A 13,081-nucleotide genomic window follows, 5' to 3' on the forward strand; every position below is an offset into this window, starting at 1 on the left:
CGGTTTGAGCCCCGGCCCTTTCTGTGTGGACTCTGCATTTCTCCCCGCGTTCATGTGTTTTTCCTCCCACATTCCTACAACATGCAAGTCAGGTGGATTGATGGATCTAAATTGTGTATCTGTATTTATGGATTACTTACTTTTTACTTACTGTGTCCATATACTCGCCATTCTGAGAGATGTGATGTGAGATGTCAGACTCATCTATTTATAGTTCTCTCTCTCTCTCTCTCTCTCTCTCTCCCTCTCTTCAACTGCAGCAGCGCTATGCATCATTTCAAGTTATGAAGTACTGCGCTTGAAAATTCTAGAGCGCTAAACGGCCAACAAAGTTTTGTCGCAACACTCATGTGCACCACAAAGCAGGCCATGATAAAAATATGACATCATGCTCAAAGTCATATTACACTATTGGGGATTGGGCCAGTCAGGCTGTCGCCATAGTTACAGCTACAGTGGGCAACTTTGCACAGTGGCGGCTCCAAATGGCAGTGAGAGGCAACCGTTTGGAAACTGAACTTCAATACCCAGAAATCATGTAAGATAATATTAAAGGAAACCAAAGAGGCAAAAGATCTAACGCTGGTGAGGCCAGCTGTCTCTGAGCAGAGCGCTCGCTTACTGCTGTTTAGGAGACACTTTTGGATTTCACACTTAATTTTCCATTTGTCACGTCCCATGTCCACCCTCAGGAAGTGACAAATTAGTAGTTTTCCCACTAGCGACCACACCCAACACCACAAATTAATTTGGGCAAATATAGTGAATGTACTGTGTCTCAATTAGAGGGGATGGGATGATTTAGGCTGATAGGTTTAGGTGTATTTTTACATAATAATCCTGCCTAGAGCAGCTTTATTTCTTCTGACTGACGGTTTATTGAAGTCCTCATTTGTTACATTGTCACATTAGACTGCGAGGAGCGTGAAAATAAAGGAAAGAGAGACAGGAAACTGTCTTCATGCTGCCGTATCTATGCCTACAGACTATTGTGTAAGCATTGTAATGAAGTGCTTAATGGAGGCAGGTAAGAACAGCAAATAACTTGAAGCCCTGGTGTCTGCGGCTCGGCCGACTGTGAGGTTACAGCAGACTGTGGGGAGAGGAGAGCGGAGTAGAGCTGGCTAATTGGTGCCCTGTAGGCTGATCATGCCTTAGGGGCTGTGTGTACGTAAGTGTGTGTGTGTGTGTGTGTGTCTGGGTGTGTGCGAGTGTGTGTGTATATGTGTGTGTGTGGGGGGCCTTTAAGTCCCTCCTTCTCTGCAGTTGTTTTGGCCTTGTGATCTCAGTTCTACTTTATCACTGCCTCCAATCGAGGGACACAGACAGACACACATGGACATCAAAAGGCAAGCATGCACACACACACACAACACACACACACACACACACACACACACACACACACACACACACACACACGGTGTAGACATCACATTTTGTGTAAAGACATGTTCAAAGCTTCTGCCTGCTGGATGGGCATTGAAATCCTGAAATCCTTGTTCCTTAATGTATGATTCAGAGATCGACCGGTTCTGTGGGGAAAATCAAATTGACACAAAAGAGATAAACTCAGTAGGAAAAAACAGAATAGTGTCAGACAGAATTCAAGAGAAGCCAGTGCTGTCACAACATCAGCAACTCTTCTTTTTTATGTTGCCTTTGTCTCCTGTTTTCAAGGCCTACATCGCCCCCCTCATTCTACAAGGGCCCCATTCCTTCTCAATTGTTCTGGGACGGCATGCATCCTGCTACGACTCTCAACGGTAAATTAAATATTTAAGCGCACATTTGCAAGATAAACTGCTGTTGTCCTATTTCAGAAGCAAACATGTCACCACCCATCACTCCTCAGTGCTAATTAATAATATAAAAGGTAGGACATGGCGTGTGGAAGATGGTGGGGTGGGGTGTGTGTGTGTGTGTGTGTGTGTGTGTGTGTGTGGTTGAGAGGGGAGTAAGAGTATATATTGGTAACTTCCCCAATTGTGAATGATGGTACCTTCGTTCCAAGCATCCCAGAATCCTTTGCCGCCTTCCTAGCACCAAGGGTCCGTATTTAATGAGTTCTGTCTCCACAAGTCCCACAAGCCTTTGGACTTATTGACCCACGTCCTCGGGCTGCAAATTGTTTACACTTTCTTACAGTATTTTGTCTCGCCCTCCCTCAGGAAAACGAGTGCAATCCTTTGGTAGTTGTATCACGTTAAAAATTCTCTTGTCTTTAGATAGAAGCAATAGAGGATGTGAAAGAGCAGAGAACAATGTCTTGCATCAGATATGAAAAACAGTTGAGGCAATTTGCTTCAGCACAGTGCAATGAAATACTGAATTCAGGGATCAGTTCTTCAAATTAAGCCTGACATATGTGTTGATATCATAGCATTAACACTGGCATACTGTATGGAGTAGAATTTACAGTATATTGCTCTGTTCTTAAAATACATGTCTCACATATGTTGTTCATCAACGACAGCTCTTCTCACACCAAGCAGTGAAAATGAGATTTTAACATGCCTACTGCAGCATGAGAGACAAGAAGAGAACACCACATAAATTAAAGTAATTATGGGCAGAATCCTATAAAATGTCAGTATAGAGCTGTAGTCCTTTTTAGTAGTCCTTTTTCAAAAAAACTCACCAGCCTACATTTAGAGAAACTATTAACAAAGTAACCTACCAGAACAGAAAATTACAACCGTTGATTTTAGCTCAAAGTAACCCAAGAATTCTCTCAATTACGTTTCACCTGCAGCTAAAGCTTTCACAAAGCGGCACGAAAAAGGTAATTAAATGTTCCTTTTTCTGTAACAGTAAAAGAAATGAGCAACTCAGTCTCAAGCAATGGGGGGTAATGAGATTGGATTCAATATCGCCGAGCTGCTCTATGATGACGGTGTTTTTCATCAAGGGGAAAGAAAATCTCACAGCCCAGAAGACGTCACTGAAAGAGAACTAGACATTGATATCAATATAATGACATTGGTGCCAATCATTTCATGTAGGTAAGGTCAGTCAATCCCTGGTAATGGGAGCTGCACACATGCCTTGCTGTCATTTCATCGAGAGAAAGCATTACATCAGAACAGCATAATGCATATGCGCAGTGTAGGCAGGAGGTAAATGTGTGCAGGAAATGGATAACTACATTCTCATGGGCGTTTTGAAGGGGAGGGGTAATAATGCTGTCAGCGGCGATGGTTTTGGCATGCTATGTTATCTTCATGATATCAACACTTCCCATCCCTGCTTTAACAGACGGTGGACTGTCTGTCTCTGTAAAACCAGCTCACAGTGATCGCAGCAACGAAGCAGCTCATCACTGCTACTTGACCAATGCTGAAACTGGAGTGGGTCCAGTACACAATCGTCAAGATAGCTTAGCATTCAGTTGCAGAAAAGTCAGGTAACTTGAAGATATCAATATGCCTTCCTATTACTGTACTAATATTCCTTGGTAATGTCACCCACGTGGAATAAAGTATAGCACATTCATTTATATTAAGTCAGGAAGCTCATGCAGGATACATTTCATTTAATGACAACAATCGATCTGTATGACTGAGAAAACGAAATCAATTCCTACTAGTCACAAAGTAAGGTAGCCCCAAGCTGCCAAACATCCAGCCTAATACCTATCCAGGCCTGCATATGTGCACACAGCCTGTTCAGCTTCACACCTCTGCTGTCGTCCCTATCACCTGACAGCAGCAGCCTCACATTGCTACCCCTCAAAAGCCTGGCCGACAGCTACAGCCGAAGCAAACGTAACATGGCTAAATGTGGTCACTGGTGGTGACTTTGGGACTGACAGAGCTCCCCTCAGGCCCAGTCCTGCCCTCTTACATGGCAGCCACTCAACTTCCAGTTAATTACCTGGCCTAGCAAGCTAATTTCCTCTCAGCTCACTGGGCCGCTCCCCATTGGCACACCGTAAGAGGACAAAGACCGTTCTCCGTTCCACTGGGTTTGCGTGTCTACCGGATGACTGGGGCTACTCCGGAACATTTGTCACATTCCTCTGGGCTTTGGGCTGCAGCTACGCTAGTACGAGCCAAGCAGTCTCCTTCATAACTCACTCAGCTACTTAGGAGCCGCTGGTGGAGGAAACTGCTTGGGAGCCAGGATAGCATCCTACAATGATAGTGAGTTTTTACTTGGTCAGGATCAAGTAATGTTAATAAATTCTGACTGAATCATCTGACTGAAACTGTTGTTGCCTTTTTACACTTGAAGACGCATCATGACATTTACATATCAACGTGCCAACATGCTACACACATACAGCCTCAGAATTATTGGAATTGTTCATCTTGGCTATATCTGTAGTAGGTAATCATTCTCCCTGCCTCTTCCTGATTTATAATTTAGCTTGCCAAAAAAAAAATTTGTTCTCATGTTAGAGACATTTCACACTCCCATTTCCCATCGACATTACTGTTGTCATGAGTGTACTTAACTGAAGCAATTACCAGTGTAAGACCAAAAAATAGTTTGCATTGTTTCAGTATTACACGGCAAGGATGCAATATATGGCTGTTTGCAATCAGGAGGAACAAGCATTAAAGAGATGAAGCTGACAGCACCTTGATTAAAAATGACAATGATATGCACCAGAGGCAGATAAACAAAATACCTAATCATGCACTCCCTGCTTAATGGCTGCTCTGATGGCCTATAGGCAGGGGTGTTTGGGATGCTTAATTGGTCTCAGGTGTGATTACAAAATCAAATGCCATGATAGCATCTAGAAGTAATATCACATTTTCCCGGAGACGGGGTCGTGATACAGACTTCCATCTCATGTCCCTGCTGGCCTTGGTATCAATCTGACTTTCTCTTGAGCGTTTCATCTGCTTTATGTCTCTTGTTCCTCTACTGTTTCAGATTAAAAAAAATGTTTGAGCAGGGAACGACTACCGGCTGTCACAAAAAATTAACAAATTGAACCTTCAACATGCTTGATATACCATGCTTACTTGCAGCAAGCTGTGTTGTCAGTTAACTTTTTAAAAACAGACTTAGATGACAGCGGCACAGGATTATGGGCATGAACAAGTCAATCTGCCCCAATCTATCAACTAAACAAAATTACACAACATTATGCAACTTTAACAAGTTGATGAAGTAATGAAAGGTAAAGCGAGGATACGAGCAGCACAGCTGATGCTGTCTGGTAATAATACTAATCCACTGGAGTAACAGCAGCCTAATGCTCCCCCAAATCCTTTCATGCCAAGCAGCTGTGACAAACATTTGAGTTTCTTCATGCAGCTTAGTCTGTAAGACTTGACATTTCGTCTGGAGCTGGGGAGGCTTGCCATCCATCGCCTTGGCAGATGAGTGAGGAAGAAGAGGATAGAGTGAAGAGAGAGGAAGAGAAGAGTGTGTGAGACAGAGAGGAAGAGAGAGAGAGAGAGAGAGGGGAAAAACACCCAGTAATCCACTCAAAGACTTCCTCACCCCGCTTTCCTCAGCTCAGCCTGGCAAACAGTACATCCCGTCTCCTCCAGAAACAAGGCCTTGTAATCAGAGTTTTCTCTCTGTCCGACAGCTGGTTGTTCACACCGGCAGCCAATTAGGAGAGAGAGAGACAGAGACAGAGACAGAGACAGAGAGAGAGAGAGAGAGACAGCCTGGCATTTCTCACTGGCAGTGGAGAGGGAGAGCATTATCTGAGGCCAAAGCTACAGTGATCATTTCCTGTTTCACTGTCACTGCAGCAGCACTTCTAAACAACAGCCAGAGGAGCTGAATAGTCCGCATTGATGCTACAATTATAAAGACCAATAGAATCAATGAGAGGTAGCAGAATGATCTATGCTAACTCCATCTGGGATGATATGCACAAGAATGGACCACGCTTCCAGGTTCAATCATGCTGAGAGTGTTTGTCAGTCGTCATTAAATATGAAGAAATCAAATCAAAACATAGCAAATGGAAATAGACATGAATAAATTTCATCGCAGGGAAAAAGTGGTACAAAGCTACAGCACCCAATCCATTACAGTTGGGGGAGATTCAGTTTCTCTTAAAGAAACAACATATCATTTTTCTGTGACTGACAAGTGATGGTTTTAGACTGTGTGTGTGTGTGTGTGTGTGTGTGTGTGTGTGTGGGTGTGTGTGTGTGTGTTGCTACTATAGGTATCATGGGGTAAACCCGAGAGAGGCTACTGGTTTGTTGCTAAATTTAGAAACAAAGGGAGTCAAAGGGGAGTATTTCCCAAGGTCACTCACACCCACACACTCACATTCACACTCACACTCACCCACACAATCACACACACACACACACACACACACACACAATAGTGGGAGGATGGATAATGGCAGAGGGAGTGAAGCAGATAGGATAATCAGAGAAGACTGAGTAGTAAACGAGAAATGGATGGAGGGAGAGGGGAAGGATGAGAGAAGAGAAGAAAGAAGAAGGATGAGAGGGAAGTTTCTCGCAGAATGACATGGAGAAAGTGAGAGGAGAAAGTGAGAGGATCAGAAATGCAAAACATGCACAGTTCGATTTCCTGAGTATTCTCGGGACTCCTAAATCCCCACTTCGAGAACTATGTGAGTTTAGGAACTGCTAGACAGTGTGTGTGTATGTGCATGTGTTGAGGCGTGTGTTTCTAGGTTTGTGTGTGTTTCTGGGGGGGGTGTGTGTGCGTGTTCACATGTGTGTCTTGTGTGTGTGTGTATGTGTGCGCATGTGTGGCATTCATTGGCATTACAAGGGCAGAGGCTCTCACATACTGTTGTGTCTTTTCTCCCCTGTGGCCTTTTTTCTTTTTTTGCTCCCGATCATCTGAGCAGCTTAAGCTAATATGCAGAACATGTGATTGCTAAAGCAGAAAACATGATTAAGGCTCTCCTCTTTCTGAAAAAAGACCCTCTGCAGTGCAGCAACCCTATAGGCTTAGTGAACAGTCACCCATCCAGTCTGGGTCAGGAGACTACGGTGTTGCATGGCTGATTATCTGTCCCAAATTGGTAATCTACCACATGATCAAGTTAGATGCACTGGCTCTGGGCTACAACTGAAATGAAGGTGCTGTCATACAACACCTTACAAAATGCCACAGATTCTCCATATCCCATGCACTTTCCCCATATACTAGTAGTTATATCTGATTTTCTGATGCCAGTTTTATCTGGATGAGTGGTTATGCAAGAGAAAAGGTTTCATATTATGCTTCTTTGCTTTTGCCAGGAAACAAAACATTAGTCGCATGTTTCAGCATGTTTCAGAAGCAGAATTGGGAGTGCTTTTGTTTGTCATGAGATACCTTTTTCCCCTGGCTGGTAAAAATAACAGCGGCTGTGACATATAAGCTTCCTAAAAGAAGCAAGCGATAAACGTATTAAAAGAGCGAAGAGGTCAGCGCCCTGTTTTGTTTTCGTTTTGGATTTTGCCAGGAATTTAAATGGATTGAGCTTCCGTGCTGTTGAGTGGCACGTGTAACCTGAGACTTTCATTTATCTGAATTGTGTTTACGAAAACCAACAGTGCTACAATGACCCAGGACAACACTCATACACACACACACACATACACACACAAGTCCAAAAAAATGAAATAATACTGTGCAAAGGGCTTATAGGATAATCCAACAGACTGGAGTGTACTACATCGTCACAGGAATTAAATTCCCTCCTAGTCCAAAAAGGGACAGGGCTTGTTCCTGTGTTTCTGGTGGCAGCAGGGACGGGTTAGCGGCTGACATACACAGACTCAGCATATTGGAGAGTGGAGACACAAAACTGCTCTCTTTTCTTTTCCTATCTCATACGGGCCTTTCTCTATATCTATTTTGTGGACCTTTTCTATACTTTCCTTCTCCCTTCGACTGCGGGGAGTTAAAGAGGTGTTTTGGTGTACTTTAATCTGTTAGTGTTACCATTATACGACATTTCAAGACTATCAGGAAGGCATTCTTATTGGTATATAAGTGGCTGAATTAAATGTTCACTTGCTCCACCCATTACTCCATGCCAAACAAAATTCTGAGACAATTAATTCACTATCTGCAGTGATTGCAAAAGGAAATCTCACTCCCTCAGCCAAAGTATTATTGCAGGTCTCGGTCCATACTGTACATACAATGTTGTGACACTTGAAGTGAGTGTCCTTGTCAGGTCAGTGGAGACATGGTGGCCCTGTGGGGACTTGTTCTTGATAGTGATAAACGGCCGTTCTGACAGACAACTAGCTATGATGTTCCAATATGAACCAACTGACTCCTCCCTGATCCCTGTGGCAACACACACACTCTCAAACAGTTCTCACACAGATGCTTAATGAAGTCTTTATGGACCTGGTTAAAGGCTACTTGCATTTCGCTGCAAGCTAAGTTCACAGCAGTTATGCCACAGTTGGCAAACCACCAGGCTGAAGGGCCAGTGAGTGCACTGTGCACTCACAACATTTTCCAATTAAGGATTTGTCAGGCATTAATGTGGCATGGCCTTTCACAGACATCATATGGGTTTCAGGTTACTTCAAGATGGAAATCTCTTATATAGCTACAGAGCGCACAAGATAGAGATAAAAACAAAGCAAAATGATGATCGAAATCAAAGTTGTGCTTTTACGATAATCCGGTACAATCCGTAGAGATTGCAAAATGGCTAGAGAGAGGATGTTTACTACTAGATTGCCCTGTCTGGGGCTACAGGAAGTTAAGGCCACACAATGAGCAATAACAGTACGCTCGCCTGTAACCCAGCAATTTAGGTAATTGCTTTGTAATTACATGTTTTCGATGGAATCCCTCAACCCAATTATCAATTAATGACTCATCATTCAATAACACAATAGCACATATTCTCTGAAATCACAGCTGACATTGCTTAATGATGCATATAGGTGAAATCCTTTCTGTAAAGTGTTGAGTCTACCTCATTCTGTGTAGATTGTTTCTGTTTCTCCTGTATTTTCAGCTCCATATTGCAAAGTCAGGCAGATATTTCACCTTGAGGAATATGTCCTTTAGCTTCTGCCAGCTCTGTGCCACTCAGCACTTTTTTTTCCTGGGCTCCAGAAATCATTATCAGCCACTGTGGGGTATTTAAACAGCAGCCAAGTCACTACTTTGATATTCCTCCTTCTCTCTGACACCCTTAACTCCCACTGATCTCACTGAGATGGGCATGACCGGAGCAAAGATTTGGGGGTAATTCAGCATCCAGGAAGTGTAAGTGTGTGTGTGTGTGTGTGTGTGTGTGTGTGTGTGTGTGTGTGTGTGTGTGTAAGCATGCGAGCATAGGCGTGGGTGCTGACAGTTTCAACATTACACCACTAAGTGAAATTTTAAGCTTTTTATGTTTGATTTGAGCTGGAACTATTTGACTTAGACAGCATGTAAAATTAATCTTTTTGAACCTCCTCTTTTCTCCCTCATCCACCAAACCCCCCACATCTCTTTTGAGACAGGGTTATAAAAAAATCAATAATGCTGTGCAACTTTCGTATCAGTCAGTATGTGGCTAAGAGGTTTTTCTCTCTATTTTCTCAATAAAATAAGTGGACTCTCGCATACCAACAAGCAATACTGCTCTTTAAATCTTTAGAGTTTTCCCATATTGCTCTCTCCATCTCATCATCTTTTACTTTTACAGGGAGAGAAAAAACAACAAATGAGAGAAAAATTGGAGAGGGTTTTGTGTTAACTTGTAGTGTTCCAGTGCATGCGTGTGTGTGTGAGTGTGTGTGTGTGTCTGTGTGAATCTGTGTGAGTGTGTGCAAAAGGTGCTTCATAGGGTCATCCACTGTGTATAAGAGGTTAGGTGCATGGGTGAGAAGTTAGACGATTTCATTATCTGTGTTGGGATTATCTGAGGTTAATTGGAAGGTCAAGACAGGGGGTGGTCACAAGGCACACACACACACACACACACACACACACACACACAAACCTACCATTCATGCCGTTGTAGATGCTTCGATGATGCGGTGATAGCTCATCTCCAGCCGGCCTCCTCTGCCCGTCTCTCACTGGACTGCCGAACTTCATGTGGTCGGGGCTCATACTGTACTGGTGCCTGTGAGTTTCGGGGCTGCCCCCCTGGACCACGCAGCCCTTCTCGTGGTGCTCGGCGGTCCCTAAATGTGCCTGACGGGGCTCGGGGCTGCCGCAGCCGATGCTGCCGATGCTGCCCCTGTGGTGCCTCTGGTAGAGCTCCCCGCTGCCTCCCTGACCGAGGAAGTGCTGCTTCTGCCCCAGCAGCAGATCAGAGCTGTGGTGCTTGGGGTGCTGTTCCGGACTCCGCCGGCCCACGTTCCTCCCGTACTTTTCCGGGCTCAGGCCCCGCATGACGCGACTGTGGTCGGGCACGGAGATGGAGCCGCAGCGGGGCCGGCAGGGCTGGGGCAGGGCGTACGGGTACTCCAGGCTGGTGCTCCGGTGACGCCCGGCCGGGTGTTCGGGGCTGGACACCTCCCGGTCCCCTCCACTTCCTCCTCCTATTCCACTGATGCTGCTACACCTAGGTTTATGGAGTAGCTCAGGGCTCCTTTTTTCCCCGCCACCACCGCTACCAACCCCACCCACTCCCCCAGCCAGGTGAGGCTGCTTATGGTGAGGGTGATCGGAGCTGTCGGCGCTCCCCGCGCTGGAGGTGCTGCTCCCATCCCCCACGTCCCTCATCAGGAGCCCCGGCCCGGGCACCAGCAGCAAACTATTCTGGCTGTCTATGGAGTTGCGGCACCCTCCCACCCCTACGCCCCCTACACCTCCACCTCCTCCCCCGCCACCTCCTCCTACACCCCCCTTCTCCTCATCCAGGAGCAGGCAGAGCTCCTTCAGCTCCAGGTTCTCCCGGACTACCTCCTCCTGCCGCACCTCCAGCTCCTTGAGTTTCTGGAGGTAGAGGGTCACCTCTTTGCGCATGATGCTGGCACTGTAGCGGCCCAGGCGCTGCCACTCCCTGGACACACGCTTGCCCTTCTGACGGTCGTCATCCAGGAAGCAACACAGGTCCCGCAGCTCACGGTTGTCCTCCTGCAGCTTCTGGTTAATGTCCTGAGGGTGAGGAAGAGGGAGTGAGAAGGCGAGAGAGAGGGAGAAAGAGATAGAGAGAAAGGGAAAGGAAGAGGAGATAGACTAATGAGCATTAGACCAATGCATTAGGAAGAGTAATAAATAAACACTATACTGATCAGCGCAGGGAGAAGGCAAATGGGCTTTTGATTTCATACAAAACAACACACTGAATATTTCTTCTTCTATTCATTTTACTACCAGGTAATTTGTTGCCACGGCTGTCCAATTTCAATCCATGTCCCTGCTCTTTTAGATATCAAATGCTGTATGCAGTCATAATGAAATGAAATCCTAATCCTCGCTTTTCCATAAAAGCATTGACTCATATTGAACCATTCAATGTGCAGTACATAATGTAGATTAGAAAGCTCTGTAGGGGATGGAGAGGCCACACACAGAAAAAACAGTGGGTTGGGTTGAAATTAAGGGCAGCAAAATCTCATGCCCCGAACATGGCTCCCATTTGCTACCTAGCAACTTTACTTTGTGACATCCCTTCTTCACCGCCCAAAGAGCTGCTTCTTTTCTCCTCTATCGCTCTGTAATTATTCAACTCTCTCACCCCCCCTCCCTTTCTCACTCTCTCTCTCTGACCCTCTGGCTCTTTCCTGTCTAATTAGGCGCTATGGATGGGTGGAGAGGTGGGGAGGTCTCTGAGAACGGCCAATGGTCTCCATGTGCTTCATCTGAGGCTATACCTCAATCTTGGTCTCAGCTTTAACTGTAAACTGAGCATTTCTGAAGATCATGCCATATTCCTCTTATTAGCAGTGCATGGATCAAGGCTAGTTTGCATATCTTCAAAGCAAATGCCATGTCATTCTAAAGGTAAATTGTTTAGATTTATGTGCAGGACATTTCCAGGAATGCAAGGTGTGTGTGTGTGTGTGTGTGTGTGTGCGTGTGTACAGCTAGATAGAGATCACACATAGAGCCTATCCATATCCATATAGTACATCCTCATATATAAAATGGTACAATGAACTTCAATAATAAAACATATATTCCCACATCATGTTAACATCATCTCTGAACAGCAGAACATCCCCCCTGCTGTGCGCGCTCTCAGGTGCGCTCAAAACCTATGATCTCATCCTTTACCAATGCGCGCCCCCTCACCTTCAGCCCCCTGATCTCGTTCAAGTGCAGCTGGAGGCTGCGATTGACCTCCCGGATGAGATTCCCGTGGTCCAGAATAACGCTCATCTTGTCGGCCTCGGACCGCCTCAGCCGCCGCACCAGATCCTCCTTGGTCCACTTCAGCAGCTCCTCGTCGGTCAGGCTGGAGATGTCCTCCGCTGGACTTTCAGTCTTTGTTATCGACAACTGGAGCTGGGGCTGGGGCTGGGGCGGTGGAGTCGCTTTCTCCATTGGCACAGCTCCTCCGGTACCGACAACGGGCATAAAACACTCAGAGGCTCGCTGACAACCTCTGCTCGCATCCGCTCCCTGGTCTAGTTAGGGTCGAAAATGATTACCGTTTGAAAATCAGTCGCATAGTTTGGCCTTTTTCTGCTGCTCCCGACACTTCCCTTCTCTCCTAAAGCAACAGCTGACGATGCCGGCTGGGTGCGAGATAGCGCTGGAAAGCCGCTTTATCTCTCACTGCAACATCCTCAACACGCCGGGATGGACTGTGTGCAGCCTAGTTAATGGGAGTTATCGTCTCGCTTTAGCATCCAAATTCAGTCCCAAATGCAGTCAAAGTGGGGAAAGCTCCGGCGGGCAGCGGGCAGTTGGTGCACACTCCTCCCGCCTGTGGGTCCGGCACACTCCGAGGCAGAGGAGAGGGTCCGCCGGGCGGTCGCATCGCCAGCCAGCAGGAGCAAGCACGGTGGAAAGAGAGAGAGAGAGAGAGAGAGAGAGAGAGAGAGAGAGAGAGAGAGAGAGAGAGAGAGAGAGAGAGAGTAGAAGTACAGTATCCGCAGTACTTCTCTCTCTCTCTCTCTCTCTCTCTCTCTCTCTCTCTCTCTCTCCCCAAGGGTTTTTGCCTCACCAAAGAATAGCTTTGTATGCAGCGCCATCTAATGATGACGAG

The 13,081-nt window shown here is 45.9% G+C and overlaps 1 protein-coding gene across 2 annotated transcripts in view; it reads right to left on the reverse strand.

Annotated features, from left to right (window-relative positions):
• ccdc85al (coiled-coil domain containing 85A, like) overlaps positions 1–12,784 on the reverse strand; it is a 20,122-nt gene extending 7,338 nt beyond the window's left edge. For both annotated transcript variants that reach the window (XM_071913934.2, XM_078282601.1), the window contains exons 1-2: positions 12,163–12,784; positions 9,921–11,022 (exon numbers count right to left, since the gene is read on the reverse strand). In XM_071913934.2, coding sequence (XP_071770035.1) covers positions 9,921–11,022; positions 12,163–12,447 — 1,387 coding nt within the window. In that variant the 5' untranslated portion in view covers positions 12,448–12,784. The remainder of the gene's footprint in view (positions 1–9,920; positions 11,023–12,162) is intronic.
• Between the last annotated feature and the right edge of the window lie 297 nt (positions 12,785–13,081).

This window comes from Centroberyx gerrardi, chromosome 3, assembly GCF_048128805.1.
Source record: "Centroberyx gerrardi isolate f3 chromosome 3, fCenGer3.hap1.cur.20231027, whole genome shotgun sequence".
NCBI classification, from domain to species: Eukaryota; Metazoa; Chordata; class Actinopteri; order Beryciformes; family Berycidae; genus Centroberyx; species Centroberyx gerrardi.